This window comes from Rhagoletis pomonella, unplaced genomic scaffold (genome assembly GCF_013731165.1).
Source record: "Rhagoletis pomonella isolate Grant_MI unplaced genomic scaffold, Rhpom_1.0 Rhpom_scaffold_00007, whole genome shotgun sequence".
Taxonomy (NCBI): Eukaryota; Metazoa; Arthropoda; class Insecta; order Diptera; family Tephritidae; genus Rhagoletis; species Rhagoletis pomonella.
Window position 1 is genome coordinate 13397945 of NW_023458561.1, and position 20435 is coordinate 13418379.

Sequence of the window (20435 nt, forward strand, 5' to 3'; positions counted from 1 at the left end):
AGCGGATAAATTAAAATATTTCTTTAATTATTGTTATGTTCAGGGACGGAAAGTAATCACTATTTTTTTAATTTTAACCCAAAAAAATCAACAACTTGTAAAATCGTAAAACACCTTTAACTATACACACGTATTTGTGTTCGTACGTCTTCCTGTAATTACAATGATTTTTATTTTTTGAGTTTAACCAATAAAGATGCTTCTCTCAAGGGCAATTATTATTACTTGATTTTTATATTTTCGATCAAAAATAATGATTATGTTATGATTTTTATTTCTTCGCTCAGCGATAATAATGCTAGTTATTATAATAAATTACTGGAATGATTAATTTATTTGTCAGAAAGTATCAGACCTATCGGAAAGTGACGTATAGATGGTTTATGGAAAATTTTGCTAGATCGTGAGATATAAGTGACTAAGTGGAACCACCATTTGTTTTAAGCTGAATAACGGTAAATTGAAAATATCTCGAAAACGTATCCATAGAATAAAAAATTAACTCGATTTTTTGGAATCAGCGGGCGATTCTACATACAAATTGGATAGTGGCGTCTGGAGAACAAAAACCAAATTAAAATTTGTTATCCAGTGTTTATTATTGATCACTTAAGAATAATAATCATTCAAAAAACTGAAAAGCTACATCAGCGTTATTTCCGACGTATCCTTTTCAGAGGTAGCAACACCCTTATAAAAGGAATAAGTCCCCAATTTTTCAGGTCGAAATTTCATTAGTGTGCACTGTATGGCCTTTTCAATTTTATAAAAATCATTATTTTTAAGTGGAAAATTAAAACTCAATTATAATCATCATCTCTGAGTGAAAAAATAAAAATCATAAAATAATGAATAAATGATGATTTAAATTATTTTAATCATAATGATTACCGTCCCTGGTTATGTTAGGTATTACACTGTGTGTGTTTTATTTTAATATTGTTAGTGAGCTTTTTACCACGATTATTTTATTGTTTATTAGGAAGAATTGAAAAAGCAACAAAGTCTAAACGGTAGAAGCTATAGCTGCATCAGACTTCTTTTTATAGACTTCAGCAAGGATCGGACCCGCATCATCGATGTGCGAAGTCAGAATCGCGGGTTCGATCCCTGCTCAAGTCTACCGCGGCAAAAAAATACATGAAATTCATATATCTAACGTGATTATAGGCCAATTTGTCTGGTTTTTTAAATATACATTGGCTATGTAAGTAGAAAAATTTTTGCGTAAAATGGTCTGCTAGATGGCGCCAAGGTCGAGATATTTCGAAAAACCGTACCTGTGGTCCGATTTGGTTCGAATTTGGCGTGTATAGTTGAAACATAATAAATCATAGATTTAAAAAAATTTACCCTGAATTGGCACTGAAGTCAAAATACAAAGTATATTCGACATAAAATGCATGTTTTATTTGCCGTGACGCCACGTCACGTGACATTTCACACTTGGGGTTGTAAAAGGGAATTTAAACAACTTGCATTAATTCAAAAAACTCCAAACACAACTAGAATTACTCCAAATCATATTAAAACAAGTTTCATGAAAAGAGCCATGCACAGTTCGCTGAGCTTTGCGCTAATTATGTGCTACACAAGGGTATAAACAAGGTAAAAGAAAAGAAATGTTTTTCCTTGTTTGTATCTCATTGAAGCGTACGACTGTCACGTATGTGACGTATGGAAATACACATATACCCCAGAACCCTCCAAACTACGCCCTTCGTGTATGGAGGAATACGTTGATGGCGATTAGCAAAGCGGTGAGTGTTATGAAGCGGGCGGTGAATGGCTTCATGTCTTTGATTGCAGGCCTCATTAGGGTCGTCGAGATGCTTAATGACATAATTGAGCTCACAATATATGTAAATGTACATACATACATATGCATGTACATTAGGGTGGTCCTTAAATGTAGGAAGCAAATTTTTACATCAAATTTCGTAGGTCTCGATGCTACTATAATCGAAGATATCACATATAAATTTTGGTCCCGATTGGAGACCGTAAGGCGTGTCGCACAGGGGGAAGAGTTCAGATTCCTCTATAGAGACTCAAAAAATTCAAATTAATTTTTACTTTTTCAATTAAATTTTTTTGCCAATTCCTACCCAAAATCGATACTACCGAAGTCGAAGATATCACATATAAATTTTGGCACCGATTGGAGTCGGTTAAGATGCTCCATGGTGACTCAAAATATTAGAAATATTTTTTCCTTTAATACCCAAAATCGATACTACTAAAATTGAAGATATCACATAACAATTTTGGTCCCGAGTAGAGTCAGTTAGGACGTCTCCATTGGGTAATCTGAATTTTGACCCCTGTGCGTAGGGTGGCCAGATGCGCTGATTTAATCAGTACATGTTCTGATTTTTTTCTATTGTACTGATTTTTAAGAACCCGAAATCAGTACGCAAAATCTATGTATCTTTGTATGTGATATCTGTGATCGTGGTATTACCGACTGAAGGGTTGCGACTTAAAAAAATCGCTCATTTGATTTCAAGGACCCCCCTAATGTACATATTTAGATTCACGCTAAATAGTAAGGGATGGAAATCATTTATAGCGTAGGACAATTTACAGGTGTTGTCACAATGCTGCTGCACTTTCTAGGTATAAGCATGTGTATGAACATTTGCATTTATTGAGAAAAATGTATAAATGTTATACATATGTATGTATGTAACGGGGCTTCCAATTTCTTTTCCCGTCAAATCTGGCTTTTTCGAAGTACATTTAGCAGCAGGAAATGAGAAATTGCGGGATGTGGGAAATTCAGCATTTTGAGAAATTTTTTGACGGATTTTTAGCTTTTTCCCTTATACAATATAGTACATATCGATGGCTGAGTGGAAGATCGACCTATCTCGGCAGCCAGTTCGAAAACGCTCTATCTCAGAAAACTTTTCAAGAACGCCCTACTTCAGAATTTAATTGGAAAACACCTCACCTCAAAATTCGGTTCAAAAACGCCCTATCTCACTTTAAAATGTATTGAAAATATGCTGACATAGGGCGTTTTTGAATCGACAGTTGAGATAGGGCATTTTTGAAACGAGTTCTGAAATAGGGCGTTCTTGAAAAGTTTTCTGAGATAGAGCGTTTTCGAACTGGCTGCCGAGATAGGTCGATCTTCGACTCAGCCATCGATATGTACATATGTGTTTGAAATTACCAGATAATTTCAATACGATTAAAAAAGTTAATATGTTTCCAGTGGGAAATATTTTACGTGCATCGCATGAGGAGATAGAAGATGTTCTAAGCATTCTAATTACAGTGATGATATCATAGAAACAATAATAATTCAGTTTAAGAGAATTAATTTTGTAAAATGGAATAATATAAGTAATACTATGAAATTTTGTGCAGCAGTTCAAACTTATACGGATGCTGATGGCAACAAATTGTTTTCCGATCTGCGGGAATTTAGACTTCATTTACTTTCACTACCTTGGCCTAATGCAGACCTGGAACTTTATTTAGTCACTTTAGTTATGTGACCACATAACTTTGGAATACGTTAACCGATTTTTATAATACTTTTTTTGTAAGGAAAAGTGGTACCTCAGAGGTGGTGTCATACTAATTTGGTTTAGATCCGATCATCGGATCATGAATAAATTAACGGTACTCTTAAATTTTTATACGATAATTATCATTGAATCAATTATAATTGAAGTCGGTTTGGTTTTTTGTTTAAAAATTACTTTGTCATTTCTGGTGAACTTCGATCCCAGCTGTATTATACAATTATTAATTTAAATTCAAATAGTGTTTTCAATGAATTGCTTAAAATTATATTAATATTAACCTCTTTAGTTTTAGGATCTTGTTTTGTGGAATTCAGCTTTCTTTCTAGCGAGTTTTTATAAAAATCTGGATTTTTTATTCGAAAATAGTTGGCAGCACTGGTATGTAAATATATCGGAAATCCTTAATTAACATTTTAACGTTGAAATCCTGTGGTTGAAACTGTTGCATTTACACAACAGTTTATACATATCAATGATCTCTATAGAGATCAAGACATATACTAAGTACATTAATGCAATACATACTGTGTTAGTGCTACTATGCGATGATTCTGATTTTACGAAATATGTGTACATAGTATGTACACACATTTGCGGAGAGAACTTAAACTGCTTGGAATAATTAGTAATGAAATTTGGCGCCGACTGTGGCATGTGGGAACGATTACTTACACTTAGAAATGCACTGGCATGATTGTGTTTTGTATGTATGTATTCAAAAATATATATAATTTATGATCATATAATTACAGTGTCTTTCCACACAGCATTTGGTGCACTTTTACTTTTCGTTTAATACATTTTTAGGAAGTTAGAAAAATGTTGGAATGCAGTATGACGACATATAGGCGCACAGTCAGCATTTAAGGCAAATCGTTCTTTATATGCAGACACAAAATTCTTTGATATACTTTAAACCCAAATCGGAAACGGATGACGCCGTTAGAGAACGTAGTTGCATATGTGCATAAGTATGTAAAAAGAATTTGAACCTACTCATTTACATACATACATACATATTGAGCAATTATGCTGGATAATGATTAGAAAATGAGTCACACTTTATACATTTTTGCCTAGGTAGAATGTCGAAAAAGAAATGTCGATTGTGTTGGTAGAATCACCATATCCCACACCATCTTCAAATGTGACAAAGCTCAAAATTACACGTTTGTCAGAAAATGCGAAAAGCTATTTCTTAGCACATGCTAATCATATAGACAAGGAAGACTATACCTTATTTTTTTTCAACAAATAATAACAAAAGTTGGCTCCAGGTTTTGCTGAAAGGTAAATACTTAAAAGCTCTGTGTACATTTTTAGCGCCTAATTTCAAAAATGCCAAATTTTGAATTGTGTTACCTTTGAAGATCATGTGCGATATGTATGTTCGTGTACACCTATGGCTGCCTTATGTACGTCCCGGTTTTCTGGAACATGTCCCGGTTGTAGACTGTTCGTCCCGGTGGCCCGGTGCTACCTTGAAATGTCCAAGTTTTCCATCAAACTTCCTGGTTTTAATGCAAAAATGTAGCTTGATTAATTTTTATTGAATTTTATTATTAAAATTAGCTACTACTTTGCAAATTTACAATATAACATCTTCGAATGATTAGAGCTTTTTGTTTGAATTGATGATCGTGCCAATCTCTAATTAGCAGGGTCTTATGTATATTTTAGGGTTATGATTTTTCTTGAATTATAAGTCGGTGGTGCCATACGATATGCCTTGTTTCAAAACATTGGAAAGCTGTCAATTTTTGGATCATATAAAAAAAACTCGCAACGAGGCACAGCTGTATTTTACTTTTTTATTAACTTAAATAGATACAATCGCCGTTGTTTGTTCTTTTGACGCTAAATGTTACCCCTTAAATGGTCGGAGTTTGCGAAATATTATGAAATTGGCATATATTGGGTTGCAAAACTGGGAAATCCCTATATTTTGTCACAGTATGAAAAGTTATATGCAAACGATATTAAACGCCTCAATTTTAATTTGGTATTCATTTTGAATCAAATCACATTTGACAAATACATATGTACATATTAGAGGTTTACACCGACAGGCTTTGCGGCGGCGCTACTGTCCATAAGGTATATTCCAAAGACTACTAATCCTATCATGTGATCCCGTCAGCGTTAGGCATTCGCAATGGCAATTCAGATTATAACTCTATTTAATTTATTCATTGAATTAGTTTTAAATTTAAATTATTTACATTACTTCCTACTTGAATTAAAATGTTGAGTATCTGGCGCTGATGGATGGGCGAACAGAAGAAGTCTGAGGTATATTCATACATACACACATGGCTCTCTATGTTCTCTACAGATCCGTATGTACTATTTAAATTTAAAGAAATAAAAAAATTTAAAAAGTTAAGTTATTGGGGTAATTTATGTCGCTATCAATAAATTTTTGCAATAATCGTATCTACCGTTATGTTAAATTACGGAGTTCTTACGATTTTTTGCGGATTCCATATTGAGAACAAGTTGGTATACTTTTTTCCAAAAGTTTAACCCATCAACTCGAACCAGAACGGACCTTTTTGAACCACTGTTTAAAAAAATGGCTTATAGATAATGTGACCAACAGTACTTCTTTCGGAAGCACAGTACTTCTTTTTTAGCTCTTGTACTTCGTACTTCGAAGTACAGTCAAATGTACTTCTTTGCGATATTTTGTACATCAGGAGGGAGATTCTGTAACCAGTTAGCGGTAATTTTCGGATCGCTATCGCACTTTTTGACGCAAGATATAAATGTTTTTGCGTCAAAAAGGGCGATAGCAATCCGAAAATTGTCGCTAATTGGTTATAGAATTTCTCCCCAGGTCCTGTACTTCTCCGATCTTCTGGACGATCGTCACATGGCCTGGGCGATAAATTCGTCCAAACCATTAAAGTCGCCGGGGACCGATGGTATCATACCTGTAGCTCGTTTCTGTAACTTTTCTCTACCGATTATTTCTCTACTGGTAGAGAATATACGCAGTTCTCTATTACTCATTAGCAGTAGAGAACAGGGCGGCGAATTCATATCTCGATTCGCCTTGGTAGAGAATTGTTACAGAAACGAGCTACTGCTCAGCTGAAAAGGGCTCTGAAGGTGTCGTGCAGTTGGTTGGATCCTATTTATACGAACTGCATGAGAATCGGGAACTTCCAAAGGCTTGGAGGGTAGTCAGTGTTGCGTTCATCCCGAAGGCCGGAAAAGGCTCTCATGTTTCCCCTAGGGATTTTAGGCCTATCAGTCTCTTCGATTTTGCTGAAAACGCTTTTGCTAAAAAGGCTAGAGAGACTGATAGACCTGTACATAAGAAATGCGGAGCCCTTGTAGAGGAGGCTGCACTTGTAAAACAGGAATTAGCGGAGCATTAGGAGCCACACCTACACTGGCGCTTAACATACATATGTTGAACACGGCGCCTGCGGATATTGCAGACAGAATTGTCTCAGCACGATCTGCTATTGTGCTAAAATAAAAAAATGGAAAAGAAGACATTTGTCTGCTGCAACAAATGTTTTTATAGGGCATTTTAAAGCACCTTACCTCAAGGGCTAGTGATGAAGGTTCTGACAGGCTGCGATTGGTATTGATGCGTCGAGACTAGGAATTTCGACTGATCCTTTTGAATCAGCTGTCAAGAGGAAGATTAAGTGGAATCAAATCCACACTTTCTTTTAGACAGTCCAACCATCGCGAGGCTCAGGGATCGAAATTAGCCTCATTCGAAATCGGCACCCGGCGTTACTTAACCCAACCTAAGCTGTACTTCTTTGAGCTATGAAATAGTTGTTCACATTACTTATAGATGGTTAAAATTTCCACTAAAATATTAAGCGCCAAATTTTTCTAAGGAGAACCGAGTGTAATGAAATATAATAATAATTTTTGTAATGAATAATAATAATTTTTACCAAAAAGGGGGAACTTTAACCCTGTGTAGAAAACATTGCGATGCGAGAGAGCAAAAACCTTCCTGGGGTTTGACCACCACTAAGGAATGCTAATGTAATTTTCACACAGCCACCTAGTACTTGTATACGTATGTGGGACCCTAGAATAAAATAACTTACGAATGTAAAAATTAGCAAACAAAGTGTTTGCTTTTTTTGAAAGGATGTTTAAAATATTTCAAAAAGAAAAATACACAGGAAAATCAACTTGTCTTTGTTTTATCTCCAATAATTGAGGAGTTAGATGCAATGAGGCCACTTCTGTTAAAACTGGTTTCTGAGATATTTGCGTTAAAATTTTTGATGTGTTATAACTTCCTTGTTGTTGTAGTATTTGTACAAAAAAGTAGTATTGTGTAGAATTGTTTACCGCGGAAAAAAATCGTTAGATTACCAGTATTCGACCCTTTTAAATGTAATAAACGCTTTCGATCGAAAAATATGTTACCTATGTTTTTTCTGAGTTACGCTCTTTTTGGAAAAATAAAGGAGATCACATTCTTGTCCAGTGGCCCAAATTATGCAAAAAAAACTCCTTTAAAAATGTAATTTTCATTTCGTAAAATTGTGTTTTTATACGAGTATTTAGTTCCTTCAAACGATGTATTTCAATGTACATACATCAAGAAAATTTTGTACAAAATTCCTTAGGCGCCGAACGCCGCTGCCGCCACGCCGTGAGGAATGACAAAAAACGGTGGCGGTTTGGAGTGCGTTCAATCACATACACAGCGTCCGCCGCTGTGGTGTAGTGGTTAGCAGTGCGCGCTTCCACTCCGCAGGGCCTGGGTTCAAGCCCTGGTCAAAGCACCATCGCAAAACAATTTAGAAACAAGTAAGAAAGTCTAAGTTCGGGAGGAGCCGAACATTAAATACCCGGCGCAAGTATTTAATATATGACTTTCACCTTTCCGAAAGCTACCGCTACATAGTAAGCCGGGGCGTATTAATGTTGAGTAAATTAGAGTCCTTAAATTTCGAAATTTTGAAGTTTCAAGCAGTTCTGAAATTTATCGTTATATGAAAAGCGGCCTCAATTTTAGTCCGATTTCAATAATTTTCAACGTTTTGCTTTTATGTGGGAAGCTCAATAACCATACCGAGTTTGGTACAAAGTGTTAGAACGGTTACCGAGATACATATATCTGATCATAAGTGCGCGGTGCCACGCCCATTTTCCAAAATTGTATCACAAACCTATTTCTTGGTTAAGAATTGTTGCAAGCATCAATTTTGAATAAATTAGCTTTAATATTTACTGACTTATCGAAGATTTTGTATTTCTCTAAATTACCGTTATATGGGATGTGGGCGTGGTTATTGGCCGATTTTAAAAATTTTCGGCCATTTGGTATGTTTTAGCAAGGCCAACACTGCCAAATTTGAAAGAAATTGGTGCAGCGGTTACCAAGATATACACATGTAACCATAAGTGGGCGTGGCTACGCCCATTTTCCAAAAATGTATAATATTCTTATTTTTCGTCTAAAACTTGTTGTAAATATCAATTTTGAGTCCATCCAGTAGTGAGTAATCTCCAGTAGTTACTAAAATATCGCCGTTTTCGTATTTCTGAAAATTACCGTTATATGGGAAGTGGGTGTGGTTACGGTCCGATTTCGCCCATTTTCAATACCAACCTACCTTGGATAAATGGAAACCCACATACCAAATTTCGTTGAGATATCTCAATTTTTGCTCGAGTTATCGTGTACACGGACGGACGGACAGACGGACGGACAGACGGACGGGCAGACAGACATGGCTTAATCGACTTCTCTATTCATTCTGAGCATTTATGTATACATTTGTCTATATCTATCTCGAATCGTTTTAACTGTTACAAACAACCGTTATGTGAACAAAGTTCATATACCCTTGTGCACAAGTGCGTAAAAGGTATTTTCATAACAGTGCACATAGAAGTATTTGAACGATTTAGGTTAGGTTAGGTTAGGTTGAAGTGGCTGCTAGGCCCAGAGGGCGCCAGCACACTTAGGCCCGATCAGGGCCCATTGTGATACCACATGGATCCAAAGAAAACCCCTATTCCTTAAACCAGTTTGTGGAGTCTGCAAACCTTAGCAACTGCCGTATTCCAAACTTAGCAGTCGCGCTTAGATCGTCTAGAAGACCTATACCTAGGAATTTCTGTCTTTTCCTGCCCAGTGCTGGGCAATCGCAGAGTAAGTGCCTTATTGATTCAGGCTCTTCTTCGTCATGGCAGCTCCTGCAGTAGTCGTTGTGACTAACCCCGAGGCGTTCTGCGTGCCTTCCTATCAAAATATGTCCTGTGAGCAGACCAATGGCCAGTGACATATCGCCTTTATTGAGAGTGAGAATTTCTCTCGATCTCCGTACATCCCATTTTGGCCATGTAAGCTTCGTTGTATTACAGTTTTCAGTGCGCTCCCATCTGGAGGCCGCTTCTTCAAGGAAGTTCTCCCTTAGTAAGAGCTTGCAGGAAGCGAGTGGCATACCCACCCTCTTCCAGGCTGGTGAAAGTGGAGAGGAAGTACCCGCCCTTGCAAGCTCGTCTGCCTTCTCATTTCCTGGTATGTCACTGTGCCCCGGTACCCATACCAGGTGCAAAGCGAACTGCTCTGCCATCACGTTAAGTGATTTGCGGCAGTTGGCAACTGTTTCCGAATTTACAGTGACAGAGTCAAGCGCCATAAGGGCCGCCTGGCTGTCTGAGTATATATATATTTCCGTAGTGGCGATAACAGCCAGTTTTAGGCTGTCAACGGCTTCTTGTATGGCTGCCAATTCGGCTTGAAAGACACTACAGTGGTCAGGTAGTCGGAATGATCTTTTTATTCCCAATTTCTCCGAGTAGACGCCTCCTCCTACCCTATTTTCTAGTTTGGAGCCGTCCGTGTAGAATCTTATGGCATCTTTAGACCCCGGAACTCCTTCGAGCCATGATTCCCTGCTAGGTAGCATTACGCTATAACCTTTAGTGAAAGTGAGCCTTGTACACAGTAGTCCTTTGTACTCGGTAGTTGTCGGTTTCTCAGAATTGTAGTGTGACCACAGCGAGCCACTTTCCAGCTTTTAAGCCCCTGTAGTCTTAGGGCTGCAAACGCAGCGTATTGTCGTCCCATGATATCTATGGGTATGATGTTGAGGATCGTGTTCATTGCCATAGTAGGTGTTGTGCGGAGAGCACCACTAATGCAGATCAGGGCCGTTCTCTCCACTTTTTGTAATTTAATAATGTTTACTTTCTTCTCCAGCACTGGCCACCATACCACTACCCCGTACAGAAGTATGGGCCTCACCACGACGGTGTATATCCAGTGCACTAGCTTCGGGGTTAAACCCCATTTTTGGCCGATTGCTCTCCTGCAGCTGTATAGGGCAACCGTGGCCTTCCGCACCCGCTCTTCGGTGTTTTGAATCCGGCTTAATTTTCTATCTAGTACTATCCCCAGGTATTTAGCGGATTCGCTTAATTTTAGTGTGGTCTGTGCCAGCCTTGGTGTTATCAATGGGGGGATTTTGTACCTTCTTGTGAACAGTACAAGTTCTGTCTTGCTTGGGTTTACCCCTAGCCCGTTATTTTTTGTCCAACTCTCGACTTCCTTCTGTTTTACCTGCATAATGTCACATAGAGTCTGTGGAAATTTCCCACTTACTGTTAGTGCAAGATCATCCGCATACGCAATAACCTTACAGCCACCCCCCTCCATGCCACACAGCAGTGAGTTTACCGCTGCGACCCATAAAAGAGGGGATAGGACTCCCCCTTGCGGGGTGCCCCTCTCTACGAACCTGGTCAACGATACCCCCGCCAGCTCCGCCCGGACCACCCTGCATCGCAGCATTTGGTTTACGAGCGCAACTAAGCGCGAGTCGATGCCCAGGCCCGCCAGTGCTGCCGTTATCGCGCCCGGCATGATGTTCTTAAAGGCGCCCTCTATATCCAGGAAGGCTGCTAGCGTATATTCTTTGATGTCTAGTGATCTCTCTATATACGACACTATCTCATGTAGCGCCGTTTCTGTAGATCTACCTTTCGTATAAGCATGTTGTGTGGTAGAGAGTCTGTCACCAACCGACTCTCTGATACGGACCTCCACCAGTCTCTCCATAACCTTCAGTTGAAATGACGACAAGGTGATGGGCCTGAAATCCTTTGGGTTATTGTGAGACACCTTCCCTGCCTTGGGGATGAACACCACTCCTGATTCCCTCCACTTTCTAGGGATATGGTTAAGAGCTAATACTCCCCTAATTATAGCGTGTAGCCACGCTGAGCTTAGCTGAAGTGTTTGGTGCAGCTGTATGGGGGCAATGCCATCCGGACCTGCTGATTTATAGGGCTTAAATGTCCCAATAGACCAGATGACCTTTTCCCTAGTGAGGAAATCTCCAGTGACCGAAAGATCTCCAGTTAGATGTGGCTGTACCGGCATGCTATCCGTGGCACCCGGGAAGTGTGTGCAAAGAAGCAGATCCAGTGATTCCTCCTCGGTCTCTGTCCAGGAGCCGTCAGGTCTTTGCAAGCATCCTGGGGCTTTCTGGGCAGTACCTGAGAGTATCTTTCTGAGCCTGCCTGCCTCTGAGATAGACTCCACCCCATTGCAGAAGTCTTTCCATGAGGTTCTTTTCGACCTTCTTAGGAGCTTCTTGTACTCCCGTAACGCTGTCTTGTAGGTCTCCCAATGTCCCTCACTACCAGACGCAGTAGCCTGATTGAAGGTTTTCCTGCAGTTCTTGCGTGAAATCCTGATTTCTTCATTCCACCAGGGTGGCTTTTTCCTACCCCGGTGCTGCTTTTTGGGGCATGCAATGTCTATTGCCTTTCTGCAGGCCCCCGTAAAATGGTCGACAAGATATTCCAGCTCCTCTAGGTTTGCTGGAGTAGCCGGCTCTCTATCTTGTGGCAAAAGCCTATCCAGCTCTTTCCGATACCTATGCCAGTTGGCATTTCGCAAGTTTCTAGTTAGAGGAGCCTTGGGCGTTTCCCCTAATACCTCGAATTGGATATATCGGTGGTCGGAAAAGGAGTGCTCCTCAAGCACCTTCCACTTCCCGACCAGACATTCCGCATTCTCAGAGATAAGGGTAACGTCCAGAACTTCCCTTCGGGATTTTGTAATAAAAGTGGGATCATTCCCTCTATTCGCAATAACAAGCTTAGAACTAAGTATGAAATCAAAAAGTGACTCACCCCGTTCGTTATCATCGGAGCTGCCCCAGGTGTGATGGTGGGCATTCGCGTCACCTCCCAAAATTAGCGCCTCTCTCGTGCTGGCCACTAGGTCTTTAATGCAGGTAGTTGGCACCTCCTTGTCATGCGCTAGGTACATGGATGCCATCCTAATTGGTCGTCCGTTTGCACTTAGACTGACCGCTGTTGTGTCCTCGTCGCTAAATTGTGGAAGAAAGAGACACTTTAGTGTGATACTTATCAATATGCACGTCCTTGGTTTCCCCGTTGAGGCTCCACTTACCAGTCTGTAGCCCGGCGCTTTAAGCCCACAAATGTTTTGTCCCACCACCCAAGGTTCTTGGATTAGGACGATGTCGGCTGCCCCTTTAGCTGTTAGACGGAGCAGCAGTGCAGCTGAAGCTGCTTTACAGTGGTGAAGGTTAATCTGCAGTACCTTCACCATCTTGGCCGTTATCGCCCACGTCGCCTATTAGGGTGGAGTTGACCGCGTCTTCCGACATCTCGATCAACTCCTCCTCCGTATAAAGCCGAAGCATGCGTCCGACCCCCAGCGAAGACGTCGATGAGGCATAACCCCCGGTCAGGTCGTCCATCGGATCAACCTGCTCGGATTCTTCCTCCATCTCCACGTCGCTGTTGGCCTCTTCCGGCTCTACCTCCGCGATCAGGTTCCTCGCTGCGTTTACGTCGTTGCTGTAGACCTTAATTTTGGCCATGTCACAGCCGTAACGTATGACCCCGCTCTTTTGCTCCAACAACTCTATGGAGTCCTTATTTAGAAGCAGGACAACCTGCATCGTCGCTTTACCGCTTTCGTTGATTTTGACCACCTTCCAATTATCGGTAGGTAGCTCCGGATTATAGAGCCTTATGGTTTGGAGGATCCTTTCTGGCTCCGCTGGCTTGCAAGGCAACCATGCTCTCGCTCTCGGTCGCACCGGTAGGTCCTTGAAGTCGACCGCCCTGAGCTTCGCACCAGGGTAGACTTCTCCAATACCTGCAACTGTTTTCTTGTAGATCTCCGCTGATCTGGCATCCTCGCATGCTATAACGCGGATGTTATTTTGGAACCACCCCGCTCCCTTGCAGGTTGGCGGAGGTCCCGGATTCTCCAACATAATGTTGATAGCAATGTCGGCCATCGCGGCCTTAACCCACTTCCATTGCTGCCTCAGGGTGAGGCTGTCTTCATTGCTCTCATCGATGACGCCGAGCAGGATCTGCTCCTTGGCTACTTCAGCAAAAGAAGGCCCCTGCGTTCTGACCCTCTTTGCGTATTGGTTGGGCGTATTTTCCCCCGATCTATTGCGCTTACTGGAGGGCGCCTGCGGCTGCTTGTCCTCCGGCTTGCGGTAGTCGGGCAGGACTGCCTTTGCCCAGTCGATTTCTGTGAGGATCTCCTTCACATGCTCTTCTTTCGCCTTGCTACACAGGTCAGGCGTTGCGGTGAACCTTTGCAGGATTCGAGCAGCTAGCTTCCTCTGCCGATAGCCCGCTGCAGCTGGTTCTGGCCTCTGGTCAGGCCTCGTGAAGGCCGTGGGTGTCGCGGGAGGACCGCCCGGGGCCTGCGCCCCAGATTCAGCCTTATCCCCGGCTGCAATCTGCATGCCAGGTTGGCGTCCACTGGTGCCAGGAGTTTCCCGGGGTGGACTCCTTTGAGCAGCCCCACCGCCACTTTCCATCGTTTTTGCGAGAGCTTGGCCCGGTTTCACCATTGGCCTTGGTTTCCCGCTATTTGTCACCGCACTACGGCTGGTGGAGGTACTCTGCATCGCTTGAGCTCCTTGTTTAGTGGGCCGAGACCCTTCCGACGCTTTAAGGGGGCCGGTCCCTTTAAACATTGTTTTTGATGTTGTTGTTGCTGTTTTTGTTGTTGTTGTTGTTAATTGTTTCTTTTCCATAATAGATCCCACGGGCTGCGGAGAAAGGGGTTCGTCCACCCGGGCAGAGATCCGCGATGCCCAGGTAAGGCCTACTTACATCCTGGGTGTGGCCGCCTCCCAGAGGGCTCCGTTCGCGACTGGGCTATTTAGGGGCCCCCAGCCTGGCCGATCCTCGGTACGGTGCGCGTGACGCCTTGATCCAGCCCCTTCAGACCTCCAAGCCACGATCAGAAACCATTTCCATATGACTACGCTATTAAGGAGTTTAGCACATAGCACTGATTCCTGATCTTAGCTGAGCACCATTCTGACATCGCACAGAATCCTCTGTAGTGCCCATTACCAGTCAGCACCCTCGTGGAGGGTTCAGCCGGAGGATTTTTTGCCGACTATTTGAACGATTTAGGCGGCCATAAACAAATTTGTAAAAATTTTAAGGAAACTTAAAAAATTAGTGCCGTTCAAACGGATAGAGAACATTCCAAATAACATTTCCTAGTCCGCCTTCCTTTTTATAAGCTTTTTTTACCTTGCACAGCGAACGCTCACCGTTGACCGGAAACAGAATATTATAACGCTGCTTAAAAATAAATTTTCGCTCTCTGGAAAGATCGTGACGGTTTTAAGTTAATATTTTGATTTCTGCATTATATTCTTAAAAGGGAGTGATGGATCCGCATACAGAAGGTAATAATGCATATAAGTGTTAAATTTTTCTAATAATTTTATTAAGCAAAAGTTCAATCTAAATGTAACGAAAATAGCGGTTTTCAACGACTACTTTTATACCCGAGGGTACTTGTGCACAAGGGTATTATAATTTTGTTCATATAACGGTTGTTTGTAACAGCCAAAATGAGTTGAGTATAGACAAATGTATACATAAATTATCAGAATGAAAAGAGAAGTCGATTAAGCCATGTTTGTCTGTCCGTCCGTCCGTCCGTGTACACGATAACTAAAGCAAAAAATTTAGATATATCAATGTAATTTGGTATGTTTATCCAAGGTAGGTTGGTATTGAAAATAGGAGAAATCGGGCTATAACCACGCCTACTTCACATATAACGGTAGTTTTAAGAAATACGAAAACTGCGATATTTTAGTAACTACTGAAGCTAATTCACTGAAAATTGATATTTGCAATGATCTTTAGACGTAAAATAAGAATACAGTGAAACCCGCTTAAGTACCTAACCCGCTTAAGTAACCAACATTTTTAGACACCGTGAATTTTTTAATATAATCTGAAGCAAATCCCTCTCTTATGTACCTCCCCGCTTATTTACCCAACCCGCCTAAGTACCTACATTTTTCGTGTCCCATTTACAATTTTACTTAGAATTTTTCCCTTTTAAGTGCCCTAAATATTTATATTTAAAATATTTACGTATTTTGAAATTCAGTAGCAGCGCAAACACCTTCGGCAAGAAAAATTCTAAAAAATCAACGGTAATTTTTAGCCACTGGAAACTTGCACATTATAACACCAAAATTGAATGGGCTATAAAACTGTGTACTCAAAAAACACTTCAGAGAAAAAAGTTTGAAATTATGATGAATCTTTTTTTAGTGTTCTACAAAATCATAAGCTTAGGTTTTTATGGTATTTGTTAGGGAATGAACTGTATTTGAATTGGTTGAAAAATCTCAAAAATTAATAAATAAACATAAGTGGCAAACAATATCATTTTGAATTTGGTACAAAATGATATGTCCAACTTTGACTTTTTAAACAATTAAATTCTTGTAAAAATGACATACCATTGCACTATATATTTTTTTAAATAAAGTTTTTCTTTACTTGTTTATGTGTTTAAATAATGCTACGAGTTTGGTTTTAAACAATGTATACTTTATTAAATGTTGTTAATCAAGTATTTATGTAAGTTAACAGGAAGATGTATCTACATCAGTAATTATGTTCGCTTAAGTACCCGCAGTCAAGTCAACAAAGAAAATCTCTGATCAAAATGGTAAAATGGCCGTCTTAGCTGAATTCGATTCAATCGACACAATCAAAGCGGTTTTCAAAAATATTAAAAAACTGGCTGGTGTAGCTATTTATATAGAAAAAGATCTTAATGAAGATAGACAAAAAAACAAGAAGGCTATGTTACAACTAAAAAAAGAGATTCTAGTAATTAGTAACCGTCATAAAGTAATAGTGAGAAATGATCGCATTAAAATTGGTAACCATTGGCTGGCATTCACTGGCACCAAGAGCGAAAATTGATGGAGGGGCGAACAAATGCAATTGACGTTATAAAGAAATTATATCCAACGGATTATGAACGATTCTCTGTCGATTTTACTTAACTGCTCCACAAAAATAGCTCAAAAAACCAATAAACAAAACAAATATCCAAAATAACCAAGACCCTACTGTAGAGCGTAAATCTTTTTTGAATATCACATTTTGGAACGTCCATGGCATCGCCAATATCTACAATGAAACGTCTCTTGCTAAAGCACACATAATTGAATTGAGCGAAACCTGGCTGCAAACTGAATTTAACAATTCACCTTCACCATGGAACCACTTTCAACACTTCGCAGCTGCTGCAACAAGAGAAAAATCTTCAGGCAGGGCAAGCGGTGGTCTGATATCTTTAATAAACAATAGTTTTAAGTCATTTGTAATAGATATATCCCCCTTATGGATTTTCAATTGTATAGTTTTAAGTAACTTTAAATTGATAATTGGCTCTGTCTATGTCAAACCGACCTATGACATCGAGGCAGCGCTGGACCTTTTAGAAATTCTTTTAGATGAAATTTCCCATAACTACGGTAATGTCCCCATCATAATTGGTGGTGATTTTAACGCTCGAGTTGGTAGCGAAAGTAGCTGCGATCTCCTTCTAGGGCTAAACTCAATTTTAGAGACAGTACGAATTTCTGCGGACAAAACAGTTAATACTCGGGGCAAACAATTATGTAATTTTATGTCAAAAAATGGGCTTATTCTACTAAATGGGCGCATACCGGGCGACATACCAGGAAACTTTACCTTTTCAAACAGTAATGGAGAAAGTGCTATAGATTTGATATGGGCAAACGTAGGAGATATTCCTCACATCAAAAACGTCGAGGTGTTATTTGACGTAGTAAGCTCAGACTACTTCCCTATAATGTTGAGTACAAATATACCGCTTAATAGTGATGCAAGAAATAAATCTGGGGGAATTAAGACAACACACAAGAAACAAATATTGAAATGGCACGCTACGAAAGCACCACAATTTATTACACTTCTGAGTGAGGAGGATTGCCTTTCTCACTGCGACATTATTAATGCTTCAGTTGAGACGCAATATTTAAACCTGATAGACTCAATAAAAAGGTCAGCTCAAAAACTCAATATGTTAAAAACCAAGTCAGGGAAATCACCAAGCTACTTCAAAAATCCCTGGTTTGATCAAGAGTTTCTTAGCAATAAACGTGAGCTCAGAAAAGCACTCAGGCTGTAAAAAATTCATCGTTTAGTAGTGAACATAAATCAAATTATGTAAACTTAAAAGTAGAGTATAAAAAGTTGCTAAGTAGCAAAAAAAAGAGCATACGACGTAGCTGTCAAAAACAAGTTTGCTAATGTAAAAAATTCAAAAGAGTTTTGGAGTGTCATCAGAGAATGCGACAAAAAGTATCCAATATCAAACCCTATTCCGCTAGTTGAATGGGAAAAATTTTATTACGAAATTTACCCACGGCGCATACTAAGAGACCTAACTTTTTTTGGAACGTTTGATGAAACACTAGACGACGAGATGTCGCTCACAGAAATCAAACTTGCAATCAAAGCCTGCAAAAATAACAAAGATCCAGGTCTGGACATGGTTGGGGGAGAATTTTATAAATGTCTCCCTGATGAAGGCATAGACTATTTGCACTCATTATTTAATAGTATCCTATCACATGGTAGTACCCCTGAGTCTTGGTCACAATCTCTCTTAGTACTGTTCCATAAGAGCGGAGATCCAAAAAATCCATTGAACTACAGAGGTATCGCACTGAGTAATACAATTTCAAAAATTTTTACAAAGATTCTTTCGCACCGATTAACTAATTGGGCTGAAGAAAACTATGTAATCCCGGAATCTCAAAATGGTTTTAGAAAAAAAAGAAGCTGCACTGATAACATTTTCGTTCTGCAGTCTGCTTTACAGATTCATATGAGACAAAATAAATCTTCTGTTTTCGCCCTATTTATCGATTTTCGTCGAGCTTTCGACTCAATTAATCACGATCTACTGTGGCAGAAACTATATGCAAAAGGCGTGAGTGTTAGATTCATACACTTAGTAAAATCCCTTTACGAGCGTGCATCGTTTGTCACAAAGCATTGCTGTAACGGAGGGAGTTTTACAAGGGGAAATTCTTAGTCCTCTTTTGTTTTTGCTATTTATCTCAGATTTTGAAGATGAGCTGCGAAGTGAAAATATAGAGGGAATAAATATCGCCGGAAAAACTGACTTACTCCTTCTATTATTTGCCGATGATGCGGTCGCACTCGCCAGCTCTCCAGTAAGACTACGTAAAATACTAAAGGCTCTAGATAATTACTGCACAAAGAACTTTTTAAAAGTTAACACTAGTAAGACCCAAATTGTACACTTTAGGAAGGGTGGAAAGGCCACAGACGCCAACTTTTTCTTTCAAGGTCAAAAAATAGATATAGTCAAAACATACAAATATCTGGGTGTTACGTTTTCATGCTCCACGCTGGGGAAAGCGGCTTCCGACGCCGCGATAAAAAGTGGAAACAGCGCCCTAGGCGCAGCTTTGCAAACACTGCATCGATGTAAGGCTGACTCTTGGGACGGGAGGGTCAAACTCTTTAATAGCGTTGTTTCCGCAACCTTACTATACGCGGTGCACGCTTGGGGATTGAGATACACGAATCAACTGGAGATTGTTCAGTCGTCATTTTTACAAGAAAATTCTTGCTTTACCAAAAAGTACGCCTAACGCACAACTTAGATTAGAGACAGATACCCTGAAACTCGAATCAAAAATATTCAAAATGGGTTGGAAATATATAATCTCTCTACTGCAAATGGAACAAAATCGCCTCCCAAAAATTTGCTTCCTTAGACTGGTTTATTATCATTTAAACACAAATGCGGAACCTGAATACAACTGGGTAACACAATTCAACCAATTCTTAAACAAAATTGGTTTATCTCATATATGGGAGACGCTGAGCTCGGATGCCTGGAAAGCTTTAGAGCAACTAGCTTTTGAGCGCATTGATCGTCTTTTAAAATTTCAGGATGTACTAAGTTGTTCCAATTCTCCCTCCATGAACTGCAAAATTTTACGATCACTCGACGAAAGTGTGGCCCCATATCTTCTCTTTAGGAACAACTTCTACATGAGTAAAATGTTTGCCCAAGTTCGCCTGTCGACGAAGTACAACATAAGGTTTTGCATCAAAGGCCTGGTTTATAAAATAGACCCAAATGCTTTATGCACCCAGTGCAATTTAGATAAAATGGAAAGCCTAGAGCATCTGCTCTTCAAGTGCCCAATTTATTCTTCCTTTAGGGACTACTACCTAGGACCACTTCTAAAGGCATCTGAAAACAATCCAATGTATATATTTCAATTGACAGACCAATTTACAGTCAGGATGGTGTACCTCTATGTTGTTAACTGTTTGCGATTCAGAGCCAACATATTAAACGATTAAATTTTGTAAACTTTGTATTTTTTAATACTTCGTAAAATACTTCCACTCTTACTACATTTGCGAATAATTATGTAACTCTCAAACATGTAAACTCAAATGTAACTATTAGAAAGCCTGCTAAAAACAAACAGTTTATAAGCAGGGTTAAATAAAAATGAATGAAGTACC

General features: G+C 39.8%; 2 protein-coding genes across 2 annotated transcripts; both read right to left on the minus strand.

The window, feature by feature from the left end:
• Nucleotides 1-12796: 12796 nt before the first annotated feature.
• On the minus strand, nt 12797-14017 carry LOC118742344. Its single transcript, XM_036474344.1, has 2 exons — nt 12970-14017; nt 12797-12886 (listed from the first exon to the last, which is right to left on the minus strand). The coding sequence occupies exon 1, from the start codon at nt 13829-13831 to the stop codon at nt 13109-13111; it is 723 nt and encodes a 240-aa protein (XP_036330237.1). The 5' UTR covers nt 13832-14017; the 3' UTR covers nt 12797-12886; nt 12970-13108.
• On the minus strand, nt 13926-14951 carry LOC118743597 (translation initiation factor IF-2-like). The gene is made up of 3 exons (XM_036476362.1): nt 14777-14951; nt 14005-14645; nt 13926-13957 (listed from the first exon to the last, which is right to left on the minus strand). The coding sequence occupies exons 2-3, from the start codon at nt 14588-14590 to the stop codon at nt 13926-13928; spliced, it is 618 nt and encodes a 205-aa protein (XP_036332255.1). The 5' UTR covers nt 14591-14645; nt 14777-14951.
• Nucleotides 14952-20435: the final 5484 nt, after the last annotated feature.